Source organism: Crinia signifera, chromosome 2 (assembly GCF_055691185.1).
Source record: "Crinia signifera chromosome 2, ASM5569118v1, whole genome shotgun sequence".
NCBI classification, from domain to species: Eukaryota; Metazoa; Chordata; class Amphibia; order Anura; family Myobatrachidae; genus Crinia; species Crinia signifera.
Window position 1 is genome coordinate 39,447,926 of NC_139218.1, and position 18,355 is coordinate 39,466,280.

Below are 18,355 nucleotides of genomic sequence, written 5' to 3' on the forward strand. Positions count from 1 at the left end.
ACCCCTATTCAAAATTCTCGGGACCAGAATAATTTTGGATAAAAGATTTATTTTGTGTTTCTGAATATTTTTTATTTTTTACACAAAAATACATTTTATTTGAGCATGAAACAATGTTTCAAAAATATAAAACAAAGTTTGTGTACTATCTCAGGCACTGAATGTGAATGCTAAACAATCATTTTCTTGCACATATTTAGTGCCATTTACATATCATTTCCCCAGTAGTGCCAGTACCTTACTGGGTGTGCAAGAAAGTAAGTACATTCTGGTAACTATGGCTTTCTGAATAATTTGGATAAGGGATACTTAACCTGTAAACACACTGCTCAAAAATATAGAGGGAACACTTAAATAACACAATATAACTCCAAGTCAATTACACTTCTGTGAAATCAAACTGTCCTCTTAGGAAGCAACACTGATTGACAATCAATTTCTCATGCTGTTGTGCAAATGGAATAGACAACAGGTGGAAATTATAGGCAAATAGCAAGACACCCCCAATAAAGGAGTTGTTCTGCTGGTGGTGACCACAGACCACTTCTCAGCTGCTATGCTTTCTGGCTGATGTTTTAGTCACTTTTGAAAGCTTGCAGTGCCTTCACACTAGTGGTAGCATGAGATGGAGTCTACAACCCGCTCAAGTGGCTCAGGTAGTGCAGCTCATCCAGGATGGCACATCAATGCGAGCTGTGGCAAGAAGGTTTACTGTGTCTGTCAGCGTAGTGTCCAGAGCATGGAGGCGCTACCAGGAGACAAGCCAGTACATCAGTAGACGTGGAGGAGGGCAACAACCTAGCAGCAGGACCGCTACCTCTGGGTTTGTGCAAGGAGGAACAGGAGGAGCATTGCCAGAGCCCTGCAAAATGACCTGCAGCAGGCTACAAATGTGCATGTGTCTACTCAAACAGTCAGAAACAGACTCCATGAGGGTGGTATGAGGGCTCGACGTTCACAAGTGGGGGTTGTGCTTACAGCCCAACACCGTGCAGGACATTTGGCAGAGAACACCAAGATTGGCAAATTCGCCACTGGTGCCCTGTGCTCTTCACAGTAGAAAGCAGGTTCACACTGAGCACAAAGACAGATGTGATAGAGTCTGGAGATGCCAAGGAGAACGTTCTGATGCCTGCAACACCCCCCCCCCAAAGACATGCCACCCCACACCATTACTGACCCACTGCCAAACCGGTCATGCAGCGAGGTCCTGCATGCAGCGGGGTCTGGCAGCACAAGGTCGGGCAGCGCTGGCGGGCAGGGGGCCCCTGCAGCATATGTAAAGTCAGTGGCGGGGTCCCTGCGGCTTTCTGCATGCTGGCGGGTTCACCATCATGCCTGCCGCCGCCATGTCGCAATTCCAGGTGACTTTCACCGTTCTGGTTGATTTTTGATTTGCCACCTGCCCCGCCGTGGGTAAATAAAATAGGGTGCACAGCGGGGCAGGCGGTGAATGAAACTGCCAGCAAAAGCCCGGCGACCGCTGCCAAAAGCCATATATTAAACTGAATATGGAACATTGGACAGACAAAAGTAACTGACAATAACCAGGAGCATAGAGCTGAGGACAGGCCACAATCCGAACCCTGACTCTGTTAATCCCTCCAAAGGTTATAGGCACCTGCAGAGCTAAGACTTAGCACCTATAATAGCCACGTTCGAAGGGGTAAATTAGTTTCACCCCAACCCCGGTGCCACCAGGACTTTGCAAGGAAACAAGGTGCCCACCACCTCCAGAGCAGACAAGAGGAAAGCTGACTAAAACCCATAAAATACTGTCATCCGGGGGGGGGGGGGGGGGGGGGGGGGGGGAGTCGTTCACGTGCAGCGATACAGCATCCAACCAAACAACAATGCATGAAGGTGTTAAACAATACACAATACCATAAAAACTTGATCCATTTATGCAATAGTATATGGTGCAAAAGAGACCATATAACTCCACACAGAGTAATCCTGCAAACTGCAATAACCAGAATGGACTGATGCCTAGATGATAAAGGGCACTTATCTCTACTCTATAATGGTGTGGGTCAGGTTACCCAGAATCCGGTACCAGGAGACAGGACAGGAACTGGACCCTTCTGCAGAGGGATAAGGTGGTGAACTGCAGGGAAATGAATCACAGGCTGCACAGGACGCGGACAGGGAAAACAGACTAGGACAGGCGGCTGCACTAGGACAGGAGCCTGACTTTGGACATACGGCTATAAACTCAGGCTGGAGACAGAACTCAAAGGACTTCACAGTGACAAGCACATGTTGCCTTCACTGAGGACTAAACAGGAAGAGGAAATATCACCAGCAGGGAGCAGCTGGTCAGAAACCCTAATAAAGGGTCACCAGCTAATGAGGGATTCAATGCAGGTGTGCCTGCTGCACAGAAATCCCAGTCCAGGATGCATAGCAACAGCTAATACCCCTTTCAAACTGCAGCTCTTAACCGGTATAATGTCGATTTTTTTCTTAGCCTTTTAAAATGGTTAGAGCTGCAGTGTGAAAGCTCCAGTCTGCATTTACCGAGTCCTACACGGTTCAGAGCAGTTTTTTATGCTGTTTGAACGGCTCTGAATCGGTATTTAGGACTCAGGCAGCGCAGACAATGAGACAGCGCAGTGCATATTTAATGAGCGGGTCAGCTCATTACATATGTACATATGTAATGAGCGGACCCGCTCATTACATATGCACATATGAAATGAACGGATCCGCTCATTACATATGCACATATGCACATATGTAATGAACAGACCCGCTCATTACATATGCACTGCGCTGTCTCAGTGCTACTGTCTGTCCTGTTCTCCACTGCTTACACACTGCAAACCTGCCTTGAGACCCAGTATTTACTGAAGTGTGAAAGGGGTTTAAAATGGTAATATATACGTTTTTCACCTGCAACGTGAAAGGGGGTCAAGTGGCTCAGACCCGGTTTAAATACTGTTTTAAAATACCGGGTCTTAAACGTTTTGGCAATGTGAAAGCAGCATCCGTAACAAAATTAGAAGCAGCACACCTGACATTTATCCTGCAATATACAGTCTTATGATTATAAATACAAATATAAATATTGTATACTCTGAAGAAATACATGTAGCACAGTCATTTTACCATTATGAAAAATGTATTTGATTTAATAAGGAGAATCTAATACAGGTTGAGTATCCCTTATCCAAATATCTGTTATCCAAATTATTCCGAAAACCATTTTATTTTGCTCAAAGCACAATTGGGGACGTCTGTAACAGCACTACTGAGGACATGATATGTAACTGGCACTAGATCATTTCTATAACTGTTGTTTGTTTGTACTGACTTTGTATGTTTCTCTAAAAACTCAATAAAAAATATTGAAGTAAAACTAAATATGTGCAAAAAAATGATTGCTTGGCATTTAAATTCAGTATCTGATATAGTACACAAACTTTGTTTCATGGGGTGAAACCTTGTTTTATGCACAAATAAAATATATTTGTCTGTATTTCACGTGGATGCAAGATACCTCAAGATACATCATTGAAATATAAAAATATTGTGAAATACGGAATAATCCGTTATCCAAAATTCTCTGGTCCCGAGCATTTTGGATATGGGATACTAAACCTGTAATTATATATTTTAACTATTCTTCTTAGCTTCAACAACAATTTCTGAATATACTGTATTACAAAAATAGCATTAATATTGTATGGAGTAAAATCTTTTAGGTCTACTATGGGGAAACATAGGTGTTTTTTTAATACAGTGACACAGACTTAATATCTCTTCTTCAAGAGTGAAACCAAATTCCTTTTTTTTTTGCTTTAACTGGAAAAAAAAAATCGGACAGATAAATCATGAAAAACCCGCCCTGCAGGTCTCATCGTCCGGATTCTTTTATTTCAGCTAGTTTATAATGGATAATCCATTTAAGTGTCCCAATCAGATGCCCTGTGGCTCATCCACAGTGATATCAGTGGCTGCTGAACTCACACAAAACTGTGAATGATCTAGATTATAACAAGAACACTAGACGACATATCTGATATTATAAAAACTATGGGAAATTTCTAATTAGCTGTAGACAATGTACTGGCAATTTTTTTTTATTTATTCTCCTATTTTCTTTTATGCTTTTAGATTGTTTTATTGTTTAAGCTAACTATCCTGTACAATAGTTAAAGTCATGTTATTGATTCGAAAAAGTAATATGGATTACACATTTGCAATGCTCAGCTCTGAAATCTAAATTGAGAATGTTGGACAGGCTGTTGTACAGACTGCAGGTCCGATTTCCTGCTCAGCTCCAGCTCGATCGCGTATCGGACCCGAAGGGGGGCATCAAACACATACCATTTGGTCCGATTTATCACCCCAACCCGTTGGAAACGGCCCAAATCATACTAGTGTATGGGCACCTTTAGAGTACGTTAAACAATAAATCCAACATTTGATTTGTTGTGCCATTATCACTCAACTCATAATTAAATCAGAAACTGAAAATAGAAATACTGTGGGTGAAATTTAATAGGATGTGAGATTCAGAAAATGAGAGATTTGGTAAGTAATCTCCAGTTTTTTAAAGCAGCAATCATTTACACTGCAATACCAGTTTGATATTGAAGTGTAAATGATTGTCGCTTTAAAAAACTGGAGATTTCTTACCAAATCTTTCACTTTCTGAATCTCTCATCCTATTAAATTTCACCCACAGTATTTCTATTGTCATCTCTTCCATCAACGAAAAACTATGATAAGGTATGTCCGCAATTGTGCTGTTCACAATATATTGTTAGTTCGTAGCTGTGACATTTATAAAGTATCCTACTATCATCTTACCAATATAATTCCGATGTGTATCTTTTGGTATAGATAGCAGAGACTACAACATGTTATGTCTGTCGCTTATTGTATTAACCCGTGACCCCCGAATGCAATCATATGGCATTATTAGACAGACTATATCTCGGGGCATATCATCTATCCAGATCAAATTCATTAATTCATTAATACAAGCTCTATATCCTGACACCTACTGCAAAGTACTTCTTCATATGTGACATTTGCTAGCCTTGTATCATGCCCCAGTGCACTCGTCACAAGCCATTTCCTTTCATTTTAGTGAGAAAATCTATTTTGTTTTCTGGTTAGTCTTTTCTTTTAAGTCTATCATAGAGGATAAAAGAGCACATTACAGTGCCCAGCAGGTCATCTGTGTGGATAGATGTCACTTTATGATACATTCTTAATTTATACTACCAAACTGTATTTCAAGGAGAAATGGCAAAAAAAAAAACCCTGTCTATTATATAACTAATACAGAAGAGAGAAGACAAATCCAGAAAATCATTCGACCTATCATCATAGTCCACTAGGTATATATGCCCACTTAAAGAGAAGAAATGCATAGAAGAAAATGTAATTGTATGTATATATATATATATATATATATATATATATATATATATATATATATATATATATATGTTTTTTGAAATGGCACTCACAATCCACATTTAAAGCATCCGCTGGGGTGCGAGTCTCAGGCTATTTCCAAGGAAATAGCCCATAATATACAATGTCCAAAAAGAGCACTTACCATGCTTCCATTATTTGCAAATAGAGAAAGTATTTTAATACGTCACCAAGTTTAAAACAGCATTTTGTTGAAGTTTCGGGCCAAATCCAGCTCTTTGTCAAGACCACACTTAGAAGGACCTCAGCAGAGGCAGATCTGCACTGTACATACACGGTACAGTTGCTGGGTGCGATGCACCGCACAGCTCAAAAAGTATGTGCTGCACATAGTTTTTGTACTAGGGGGGTTATTCACATTTGTTCGGTTCGAGTGCCGATGTTTTGCGTCTGCGCAAGCGCATTTCTGTGCAGACGTAGGGTGCATGCACCCACATCAAACTTTTCCGTTCGCCGGGTGCACGCACCCATGACGGCGTGCAGGGGGCGGAGAAGGGCGGGGGAGCGCCGGGCTGCCCCATTACCATATGGGAATGCCCAGCTTTCCATGGGCGTTCTCATGGTAATAAGGCGGTGACGCCGGTGGTGGGGGCTGGCAGCTGATATCACCGGATGTCAGCTGCCCGCCTATATCCGTGCCAGCGTGTACGCATATGTAAGTGACTTAAAGGTCACTTTTATATGTGTGTGCGCACCACATCTTTCGATGGTCGCCGACCATTGAAAGATGTGGGCAGTTACCCGAGGCATAGGAATGCTGGCGAACCCGCACTTCAAGGGGGGGGCGTTCATTTGCCGGGTGGGGTTTGGTGGACTCGCAAGGCTGCGAATTCACATCCTTGCGAATCAACCAGAATAACCCTCTAGATCTCATCTAATCGCATTTGCATTGCAAAACCTATGCGATGCGATCTAGTCCAAATTGTATACAATAATTGTACCGTGTATGGGCACCTTTAGGGATGTGGTTTGCTTAGTTGTATTTCTAATTGTTTGATGAATGCAATTTTTATTGTATTTTACTGATATATTTGTTTATTACTATGATAATGCGGTCCAGTGGCCAGTGTTCCTGATATAGGGCCTTATTCTGGTTCACTCCTTCTGGAAAATTCCTTCTCAGATGGACAAAACCATGTGCACTGCAGGGGGGCAGATGTAACATGTGCAGAGAGAATTAGATTTGGGTGAGTTATTTTGTTTCTGTGCAGGGAAAATACTGAGGGGCAGATTTATTAAGCTTGGAGAAGAGATAAACTGGAGATAAAGCGGAGAAAAGGTAAAATGAGATAACGCACCAGCCAATCAACTCCCAACTGTCTTTTTCAAACACAGCTGATTGGCTGGTGCTTTATCTCCTTTTACCTTTTCTCCGCTTTATCTCCAGTTTATCTCTTCTCCAAGCTTAATAAATCTGCCCCTCAATGCTTTATTTTTACACTGCGATTTAGATATCAGTTTGAAGTAAAACCCCACCCAAATCTAATTATCTCTGCACATGTTACATCTGCCCCATCTGCAGTGCACATGGTTTTGTCCATCTAAAGCTGTGTACACACAGGGCAATTTCAGCATATATTGCTGGCAATATGGTCGCTGAGCGACCATATTGCCAGTGATTGGAGTGTGCACTGGCGATAAATCGCCGCGTACGCGCTCCCGTTTTCAGCCCCTAATGATTGATGGTCAGAGGAGCTTGCTTCTCCGACCAGCGACTTCCCCTGTCTCTTCTCCCGGCAGTGTGCCATTTTCATCAGCAACCATCTCTGGTCGCTGATGAAAATGGGACACTGAGCAATATGATTATATTACATTGCCAGCTATCATATTGCTCCGTAAGAAGGAATTTGGTAAGTAAGGTCCATAATGTCACGTGATTTGATTTGCACTGCTTTTTTTTTTTTTTTTTTTTTTTATTGTTTGCTGCTGCACTGATTTGAGTTGGATATAGCGGGCATTAAGTATTATTAGCAAAGATACACAAACTCTCATTGAGTTTTATTACACGCACTAATTTGTTTACAAGGTTTCATGGCAAACGTCTTGTGGAGAGGTCATCATTGAAGTGCCTCCCGTTGCGAGCAGGGACGCCTGAAAAAAACAGTGAACAAACGAGTGAAGCTGCACTACATAAGGGGTGATTTTACTGTTCTTCTTTATGAAAAGCCATTGAAGGCTGAAACGTCACTATACAAAGGCTGCTCTCATTTGTCATGGAAGTCCGGAGTGCTGCTGTTAAAGCAAGATCATAAATGAAGTCGAAACGTACAAGTTCAGCATTGCTTCTTATTTATTAAGACCGTGACTGCCGCCTCCACCCCACATCGCTACACATTATTTGGGAAGACATCTGCTGAATTTACGTATTCACTGATGGCACCAATAGCAACATCACATCTGAAATACAGCTCCCATCTTAGTAAATTTTCCCCAAAGTGAATGAAGATAAAGTACTGTACTAATCAACCAGCTTCTAACTGTCATTTTTCAAATCCTGCTACCGTTATTTTTTTTATCAATGGCAGCACGCAAAGTGATTGGCAGAAAGCCGGCGTTTGGGGTGGTAAACGGCCATTATCTGGCAGTGTCAGGGTGAACACAAGCGTGCCCTGTCATTTTCTGGGAAGTTGTGCGAGTCGAGTCGGCTCTGGCCACGAGCATCCTGTTTCTATCCCAGCCACAGAGTAAGTCCTGGGCTACACACAGACTTCACACACTGGAAAAATCATTAGATGGTGAGCAGCTGACATATGGATTTGCTGCTAATCCCCAGCTGCAATATTTTTGCAAGCCTTGCTCATCAATTCACAGGCTTACACAGGGCGGGCTCTGCAAAGCCCAGAAATCAGGTTGGAATAACCCCCTTTGTTTTTTCATAGTCCCACACCATCCTACAGCCATCATCAGATTATTATGAAACTAATGATTCTGTCCATGTAACGCACCTGCCCACCACCATAGGCCAGTCATCCACAATCACACTATCATTTAGTGCAACCATAACACACATTTTAACAGTTCCGACACCAGGTCGAGCACAAATATGCTCTATATATTATTATACACAGCAACCCAAATATGTATAAAACACATTTACATACTCAGCTGGACACATCCTGTGTGGCACCTATCATTTCAGTGGCTATTTACAAATGCACACAATATCCTAAAATGCATTTACTGTATTTAATATTGAATCAAGGAAAAATGCATATCCACATGGCACATAGAGATTTAAACCACATCACTGCAACATAGAGGCAACATAGAGATTTGAACCACATCACTGCACTTCTTACAACTAGTCCCAGTTAATAGGCGGATTGGGCCTAAAATCGGCGCTTCCAATCCCAGGATTTGGGGATTGGAAGCACATGCGCAGTTGGTTTTTCAATACCACACAGCGCTGAGCAGCAGACAGATCAGACGCTACCGAGTTTCCCCTGTCCTCAGGCTGTGCGCAGCCCAAACACCGTCTGTGCCCACCCAGTATAAAGCAAAATCCTTCACAATCGTACATCCGTCCGTTCGGCTGAGTCTTTAGCAGAACATGGCGTTTTGATTTGGAAGGGAGAGAACCATGCCAGCCGCTGAAATATCACACAAGTGGAGGCTGGTGTTTGGAGTCAGGGGGCTGTAGGGAGAGAAATAGCTAAGCACTGGTGGGGAGAGAAATAAGTACCGGAATCCCAGGATTGGCAAATTGGGACTGGCATCCCTAGCTATCACTGGGGGTTCTTAAGGTGACTGCCAGATGGCTGTGCCAATGTAACTTACTGGTGGAACTTACTGGTGGAACTATGACTTTATGTACAATGTGCTACGGTCCCAGCTGGGCAGCCTAAAGCCAACCAGGCAAATTTAAGAAGGATCGCATTAAAGCTATGTACACACGGGGACAATATATTGCCCAGTGTCTCTTTTTCATCAGCGACCAGAGATGGCCACTGATGAAAGGAAACCTCTGCCGGGGGAGCCGCAGAGGGAATGAGTTGGTCAGCGATCATAAGGGGGCTAAAAATAGGAACGTGCACCTGGCAAATTATCGCTGGTGCACCCTCCAATCTCTAGCAATATGGTCGCTCAGCCCGAAGCGCAGCGAGCCCCGCAAGGGGACACGGATATGCGTCCGCTCGCCATGCATTGGGCTCACCACACTTTATAAAATCAACTCCACACCGACGTGGATACTGGGGGTATGACGTGGATAGTGAGGATATGACGTGGATAGTGGGGGAAATGTGTGTGTGTGTTCTGCTTTATACTTACCCTCCTCCGGCCCAGCCACCGCGTCCATCAAGTCCACCGATGGGCAGCGTTCAGTCCCCCTCCTCTGGCAGTCACTCCCCGGGGCCAGCGTTCAGTCCCCCTCCTCCGGCACTGGCAGCGGACAATGTACGCAATTAGCGTAGTGCCGCTGGGGGGCAGGGAAACCATGTGATGCTCCCCCAGCGGCAATACGCTGAATTACGTACATTGCTGGCACCGGGGAGTGACTGCCGGAGGAGGGGGACTGAAAGTTACAGTTGCCCGCGGGGATCACCGACCGGAGGACAGTAAGTATAAAACAAAGCACCCACACCCTGCTCCCAGTGTAGTTCACGGTGGCAGCTACACTGACAACACAGCTTAGGCTACGTTGAAAACGTAGCGTAGAGCTGCCGCCGTGAAACTAAACAAGTTCCAAGAATTGCATTGTAATATGCAATCCTAATGTCCGGACGTAGCTTCCTGCACATGCAGGGATAGGGCTCCGGGGGTAGGCACATGCATGCTTAGCGATGACCCTCCTCTGACCCAGCTGACTGCACTGCCCTGCTGGCAGTGTGGTATGTAGCCCATAGCCTACAATGGACTACCGACATCGTAGAATAGTATGACCTGATTCCATACTGCCCAATACTGATACACCGGAAAGCACCGCATACGCCATAGAGACCTATGGGGATGCGGCTACAAGTGGAGCAGGAGGGATCACAGCAGGTATTGGAGATTCCTGCTGCAGTCCCTCCGTGATGCATTCCTGGAGGTACTTAATCTCTGCGGTTTACTCCAGAAAACAGGAGTGTTTTGGGCCCCAGAGGCTCCTTCACACAACACAAGCATTAGATTCTACATGCCAGTTGTATATCCTTAGTTACACGCACATGGCAAATTCCCAAGCACCCATACACATGTATTTAGCAGCATTACAAGGGGAGCTACATATGTATCAGCTATGGGCACCTGGAAATTTTAATCAGGCCCTGTTTACACATACGACCGCCTAACACACAATACTAACCGCAGTCATCCCCCTTCTGCCACCACAACAAAGAGAAGCTACCGAGGTTTCGTGAACAACCTGGGACCAGGGAACGGCGATTACAACAGAAGCCTCTCCCTACTAATAGCTTCCATTGGGAACTGGCCAGTGATTTATGTCCCTTATATTGTCACTTTACCTCAATAAATCTAGGACACATAGCAAAGGATTTCCAAATCCTGACCCTAACTAGAAATCCCACCCTAACCACTAATGTCTAATCCAATCCGTTAATCCCTACCCGAGTCCTTATACTCAAACCTCTAAACCAGTGGTTCCCAAACTGTGTGCCGTGGCTCCCTGGGGTGCCTCGGGACACATGCAGGGGTGCCGCGGCTTGGTGGTCTAGGACCAACTCAAATTATTAATGGTTAATTATTTATGAGCAAAACCAGTGCTGGTAGCTGGCAATCATAGAATGTGTACCAACAGAACCAAAATCCTGCCCTTTACCACATAACTGTCACTAAGAATCGCATATAAACCCAATCTAAATTAAAAAAATTTTACCTAGGGGTGCCGTGAAAAAAAGTCTGATACTCTAGGGTGCCGTGAATCAAAAAAGATTGGGGACCCCTGCTCTAAACTAACGCCAAAACTAATACTCATACCTAAAGGTGCCCATACACTGTACAATTATTGTATACAATATTGTATCCAATATCGCATCTCGGTTTTGCGATGAGATGAGATGAGTGCTGCACATACTTTTGTACTAGATCTCATCGCAAAACCGAGATGCGATGAGATGCGATATTGTATACAATGTTACATACAATAATTACCGTGTATGGGCACCTTAAGTCCATTCTCTACAGTAGTTCCAGAACACAGGCTATGCATTCGTGTGGATGGTCCCCCTGGAAGTGTCTCTCTGTACCTGCTCTTCCTGCAATGGCAGAAAGCTCGCCAATATGGCAGCAGGGAAGAGTGTGGTAAGCGGGATCTTGTCTCTGTGCCGATTGGTGCTTACCTACAACTACAGTGTATGGGAATTACACTGTCTGACAGCAGCGGAGTAGAAATGTTTCCACATACAACTATACTCAAAAGGAGGCTGTTGATCACAGACCTTTGCTAATAAGCTGACACATCTTGGCACACATTTTCTTCACACACTGGGGTACGCACAGATGTATTAAGCCTGGCAAAAAGCTAAAGTGGAAGATGATAACACACCAGGCCAATCAACTCATTTTTTTAACATAGCAGATTGGATGGTGCGTTACAACCTCTTCACCAGGCTTAATACAATATATCTGTCCCAATATGCGTCATTGTTACACCATTAATCTGAAAAAATTACAATTACACCTTGGACATTCATGCGAGCAGACAGTGTAATGGTTAGCATTACTGCCTCACAGCACTGAGTTCATGGGTTTGAATCCCACCATGGCCCTAACTGTGCGGAATTAGTATACTCTCCCTGTGCTTGCGTGGGTTTACTCCGGTTTCCTCTCACAATCCAAAAATATACTGGTGGGATCCTTGGCTCAAAACAAAATTACCCTAGAATGATTGTAAAGCGCTGCGGAATATGTGTGCACTATATAATAACTAGTAATAAATAAATCTGTTGTTCGCAATTCAGTCGCTAACTATTAAAAGGCAAAAAAAAACACAATGGACCAAGATGATGGGCCAATTCCTTTGAGACACAAACAGGTACATTTACTAAGACGACAGTTCTATTGAATATAGAATGTTGCCCATAGCAACTAATAAGAACCTACTTCTTATTTACTTAGCACCTTCTACAAGATAATATGCAGCATCTAATTTTGCCCATAGCATCTTCAATAGAACGCCCATCTTAATAAATTTCCCCCAAACACTGATCGCCAGTGCCTAGAATCCTAGATCATCATAAGCAAACCTCCCAACTTTCGCCAGACTCAAAATCGTCGAATGTGCGGCTGGCCTGAAAAGGAGGTGGGCCTAGTATGTGCAAGGCCTTAGTTAGTGGGGCGTGGCCTAGCGCCACAACCTGCTTTGTTTGTTTTCATTTTCGGGGACCCCTAGCAGCTGGGCAGCCCCCGGCACCCTCCCTGAACTGAAAAGATGGCATCTTCAGCAATCACCGGCTGATATCCAGCTCACCCATAAACTCCCCCCCCCCGCTGGATCTTGCCACCTGTGGGAGGGACAGCAGGATAGTCTCCATAAAGAGGGACTGTCCCGCTGTAATCAGGAGGTATGTTATCTAGCAAGTGATGATATGCAGCTAGCATAGGAATAAGAAATTTCTAAAACCTTCACTCCACTGAATGACATCTGTATAGTCCGCTGAGATATATACCAAACAGTCACTGCAGAAGCATAACATACAGAATATATAAGGCGAAACATAATACATAAACAGTCACATTATCATGGACTCTTCTGCCAGATCTTTAATGCTGATACAAACAAAAGCCATTCACATAAACCAATAACACAAGCTGGTATGCAAAGAGGGGTGCTTCATTGTACATGTAAATATAATGCCAATACGGTTATACAGCAGTGACACAAGCAGTACACTGTATGGTTACAAGACTCTGACTACAGATCCCCAGTGGCAAAAGCAGGAGGCAACACCAAGGGGCAAATTTACTCAAATGTGAGATTTTACGAGAGATGTTTCCTATGGCAACCAATCAGATTCTACTCATCAATGATCTAACACAGGCCTGGACAACCTGTGGCTCTCCAGCTGTTGTAAAACTGTGGCAAGGCATGCTGGGACTTGTAGTTTCACAACAGCTGGAGATCCACAGGTTGGCCAGGCCTGATCTAGCACTTTCAATAGGATAATAGCTAGAATCTGATTGGTTGCTATGGGCAACATTCCTCAGAGTGAGTGCAGGAGACCAGCAACCAAAGAGGGTTACATTGCAGCTCAGCTTCGCCAGAGACAGGGGATCATGTTATCTGGTGCAAGACTAATAAACGAGGGTCTGATTAGTGCCTATGACACTGTACTTACACTTTTTGGTTCTATGTCCATCCATCCAACCAATTCTGTACCAGCCAACGCAGGAAAGAGGCAGAGTCGTACCTGCAGGGAAAGAGCATAGGCACACATGGGTAAATGGGGCAGAGACACAGATGGGGAGGGGGCAGAGGTATATATTGGAAGGCATATTAAGGATGGACATCGTAAGCCCGCCATAAAATGGGCATCCGGTCATTTGGCCAACGCATTAAAATAATTAGACAGAAAAAAATTCTGAGGATTTGTGCATGCGCAAAAAAACCTTTTTGCGCATGTTCAGACAATTGCAGGTGTGGAACTAGGGGTGAGACCATTGCAACACCATTAAATGTTTACCATTAATGGTGGCACACATCAGCATGCTGCCATTAAATGGTAAAAACATTACCATCAGTGCAAAGACAGATAGATGTCCATCCCTATGGGGGATACGGTCATTGGGTCACCAGCAAGTTGTTAAGACAGTCATTAGGTCGACACCATTAGGTAGACATGCATTTAGGTCGCCATGTGTCTAGGTCGACATGCAGGAAGGGTAACATGAGCCTGGGTCGACATGGGTTAGGATCGACAGGGTCATTAGGTCGACATGGGATAGGTCGGCAGTCAAAAGGTCGACATGGGGTGTTTCACTGGTTTATGAGCCGACAGGCGGTATTTCATGCCCTACCATCCACTAGGGCATGGTGGGAGAATAAAATAGTGTGCCGAGCGCAGTGAGGCACCGTGCCCGAAGCATGGCGAACGCAGCGAGGAACGCGAGGGGACGAAGTGCACTTTAACCTGTGTCCATGTCGACATTCGGGTAAAAAAACAAACTGTGTCGACCTTTTGACTGTCGACCTAATGACCCTGTCGACCTAGACTCATGTTGACCTTTCTGCATGTCGACCTAATGACTGTCTAACAACTTGCTGGTGACCAACTGATCCACACCCCCCTATGGTATATACAGGGAGGAGACGGTAGGAGAGACTGTATGGGATAAGGAGACAGTGAGAGAGACTGCAGAGTGTATGAGCACAGTTGGAGAGACGGTAGGGAAAGGCAGGTAGTGAGAGAGACTGCAGGGGATATGGAGTACCTATGTGGTGTGTACTGTAGCCACAGAGCCAGTCTGCTTCTGTGTATGCTGTGCCAAAGGAAGTAGGGAGGACTCAGGAGGAGAGTTGGGGGTGGGGCTAATGCAGGCCTAACAAGGAAAGTGATCTAGCGGGGGTGCCTGAGGGAGAAACTTGTCTGAGAGAGTAGTTTTCCCAGGGAAGGTTTCATCACATGATCTAGCTCCGCAGCACTGCAAGCACTAATGATTTGGTACAGACTAGATCCCCTTCAGTTTTGTTTACAGGATGTGACAATCAGTGAGTATGGAAGTTGTTAGATGCCCATACCTCCCAACATTACCCTCTCCAGGAGGGACACATTGCTCTGTTCCTGGACTTCCCTGGTAATGTATGATTGCCATCACCTGTGAGGAAGCACCTTTATTACCCATTTACCTGTTTAAAACAGGTGATGGCAATCATACATTAAGAGGGAAGTCCAGAAACAGAGCAAAGTGTCCCTCCTGGAGAGGGTCATGTTGGGAGGTATGGATACCCTCCCAACGTTTTGTACTTTATCTGTAATTCATGTAGGTATCAGTTATTTTGTTTTATTTTAGCTGCATTGTACGCTCGCACGCTTTGGGCACGGTGGCTCACTTTACTCTCCACAGATTTATATTCTCCCTCCATGTATACCTGGACCCAGTGCATGATAGGAAAATTTACAAAACTAAAGGGGATCTAGACACTACATGAATGATTCTGGCCAGAGAAGTAATTTGTAGTCTGGATCATTAGAGCCACCGGGCCCCAACCCCTCCATCTTCCCGGGCATTATACAGGTATACCACCTGAACCCCCTTGATGGGGGGCCCGTTCTGTATCTGACAGGCCAGCTACATTTCATGTTAAATGCTGAAATAGCACAATGCAGCAGTCTGACACATTGACAGCCGAGACGCTCCGCAGGCAGTGGTACCTGCCAGCCTGTCAGATATATGTGTACTAAGCGCACCTGCAGTCCTAGCGCACCAGCCCTCACCCCACTACCACTCACCCCAGCCACATGCCCAGGCCCTAGACTTGCGTTTAGGTTGCCTTGCAGTAAATCCTGCACGAAACTCTGTGTAATCTGTGTTGCCTAATGAGGCAGGGGTACATGGCCGCCGGCCTGATGAAAAATTAACAGAACTATGAGGGTAACACAGTTTTGGGGGCGTGGAGAGCGTGATCATGTCATCATAGCCATGTCCCTTCTATGCAATGCTGGTGTTACTGGCACTGCACAGTGGTGGGCGGGGCTACAATGATGCAATTCGTGTCATTTGGTCCCACGGACCCACCTCCGAGGAAGGGGTCACAGGAAACTGGTGGCAATGCAGTGGATTTCCCCTCCTTTCCAGGGGGCTGGGAGGCAGCCCTGATTTTCGGGAGCCTCCCAGCCATTCCGGCAGGAAGTAATCCTGGTGTTCATGGAACCATCACTCAAAAAGGATGTGCATTAGCAGTGCATATTATACATGTGTCACTATCTCAGTCCTGCTTAGAACATTTTGGATTTCGGAATATTGAAATATCGTATTTTTGTATATGGCAGACTTTACCTGTATCTGACACATTATTGGTGATTATTCAGAGGGGATGCGGTCATTAGGTGGACAATGTCTAGGTCGACACGTTCAAAAGGACCACACAAGCAAAAGGCCGACATGAGTTTGTCACAATTTTATTTTTTAGAAAAGGACTTGTTCATACGTTACCATCCCAGTGGACATGGAGGGGGAATATAATAGTTTGCCTAAAACATGGTGCGGCATGCGACGGTATGCGCTACACTTGTCGACCCACGTCGACATGGACACAAAGAAATTTGAAACCTCGAGTCAAACTTTTACGTTTTGACCATATCATGCATGTTTACTTTTTTGTGTCGACCTTTTGCCTGTCGATAGTGATCGCTCTATTGACTGTCACCCTTTATTGTATCTACCCTATTACACATACACATTCAGACTGCTGTTAATTTGTAGAGCCCTGCGATCAGTTCATTGCCACCCTGCTCTGTACAAGCCTGCGACATGCTGCAAATCCATTCACAATAACTCACAATCAAAGGATTTTCCCAATGTGTGCAGTCTGTGCGTAGCCCAGGACTTAGTTGGCGGCTTCGATAGAAGCAGTTGGGTTATAGCCAGAACTGACATCCACGACTTCACTGAAAACGCCTGCGTCTTCCCTGACTCCCTCAGATAAAGGCCGGTTACAACCCCCAAAATGCAGCTTCCTGTCAATCAGAAAAGTAGGATTTTATTGACATACGCATATTCAGACTATGATAATCGCCCTGTCTGTATAAGCCCCATAGTGCTGTATTGGGTTGGGATCATCTGGTCTACAGCATCTTGGTCGACAAGCATTATCATTAAGCAACATGGGGAAAGGTCGACATGGTTCTAGGTCGACATGGGACAAGGTCAAAATGGGCTTAGGTCGACAGGTCATTAGGTTGACCTAAGCATTAGGTCGACAGTGTCTAGGTCGACATGGGGTTTTTCCACTGGTTTTTTTTTTTTTTACCCGAATGTCGACACAGTCGACATGGACACAGTTTAAAGTGCACCGCATCCCCTGCTTCGCTCGCGATGCTTCGGGCACACTATTTTATTCTCCTACCACACCCTAGAGCAGGGCTGGGCAACACCGGTCCTCCAGATGTTGATGAACTACACATCCCAGCATGCCTTGCATCAGTTTCACATAGCAAAACTAATGCAAAGCATCCTGGGATGTGTAGTTCACTAACATCTGGAGGGCCGGTGTTGCCCAGCCCTGATCTAGAGGATGGTAGGGCATGAAATACTGCCTGTTAGCACATGTCGGCTCAAAAAACAGCGAAAAACCCCATGCCGACATATACACTGTCGACCTAATGCATGTGTCAACCTAATGACCTGTTGACCTAAACCCATGTCGACCGAGACCCATGTCGACCATGACCCATGTCAACACAATGCTTGTCGACCAAGATGCTGTAGACCAAATGACCGTATCCCGCTGTATTTATGTCAAACTTTCCTTATATGATATCTTCACACTGTTGTTTCTCTTGATCTTGATTTGACAGTAAAAGATTTATATACTGATTGAATCTAGCATTGTTTCCACCACACAAGGGATTTAGTAATACCATCGGTGCAAGACAAGATTGTTTTACTGATTCTGCCTCCAGCATTACTCTTACACCACACTTATACAAGGGAATGAGCGTGATATTCCATTATATATGAGTTTTGGAATACATGTGGGACCTGATAGGTGGGGAACCTATCTTTTACATTTGTACTGGGCTCCACAGCTCCTGATGGCCTCCATGTGTGCAACAAAAAATGTACTGTTACTCTCTTTAAAGGCATTTTCAACGCAATGCATTTCATTTTGCAATTCATGGGCCTAGTGATGGTATCATTACTTTATCATCACATAGAAAATTCTGTGCTGAAGGATGTGTTCAAAAAAATGATCTCCTTTGTCAAGAGTCAGTAACGTTAGCACTGCGGCTGCTGGCGGTAA

General features: G+C 44.6%; 1 protein-coding gene across 2 annotated transcripts in view; it reads right to left on the minus strand.

The window, feature by feature from the left end:
- The window catches only part of LOC146058713 (uncharacterized), a 229,593-nt gene extending 212,350 nt beyond the window's left edge, over positions 1 to 17,243 (minus strand). For both annotated transcript variants that reach the window (XR_014469912.1, XM_083170963.1), the window contains exons 1-2: positions 16,893 to 17,243; positions 13,731 to 13,802 (exon numbers count right to left, since the gene is read on the minus strand). Coding sequence is in view for 1 of the 2 variants with exons in the window: in XM_083170963.1 (XP_083027089.1) it covers positions 13,731 to 13,802; positions 16,893 to 16,989 (169 nt within the window). In the remaining variant the exon portion in view is untranslated. The remainder of the gene's footprint in view (positions 1 to 13,730; positions 13,803 to 16,892) is intronic.
- Positions 17,244 to 18,355: the final 1,112 nt, after the last annotated feature.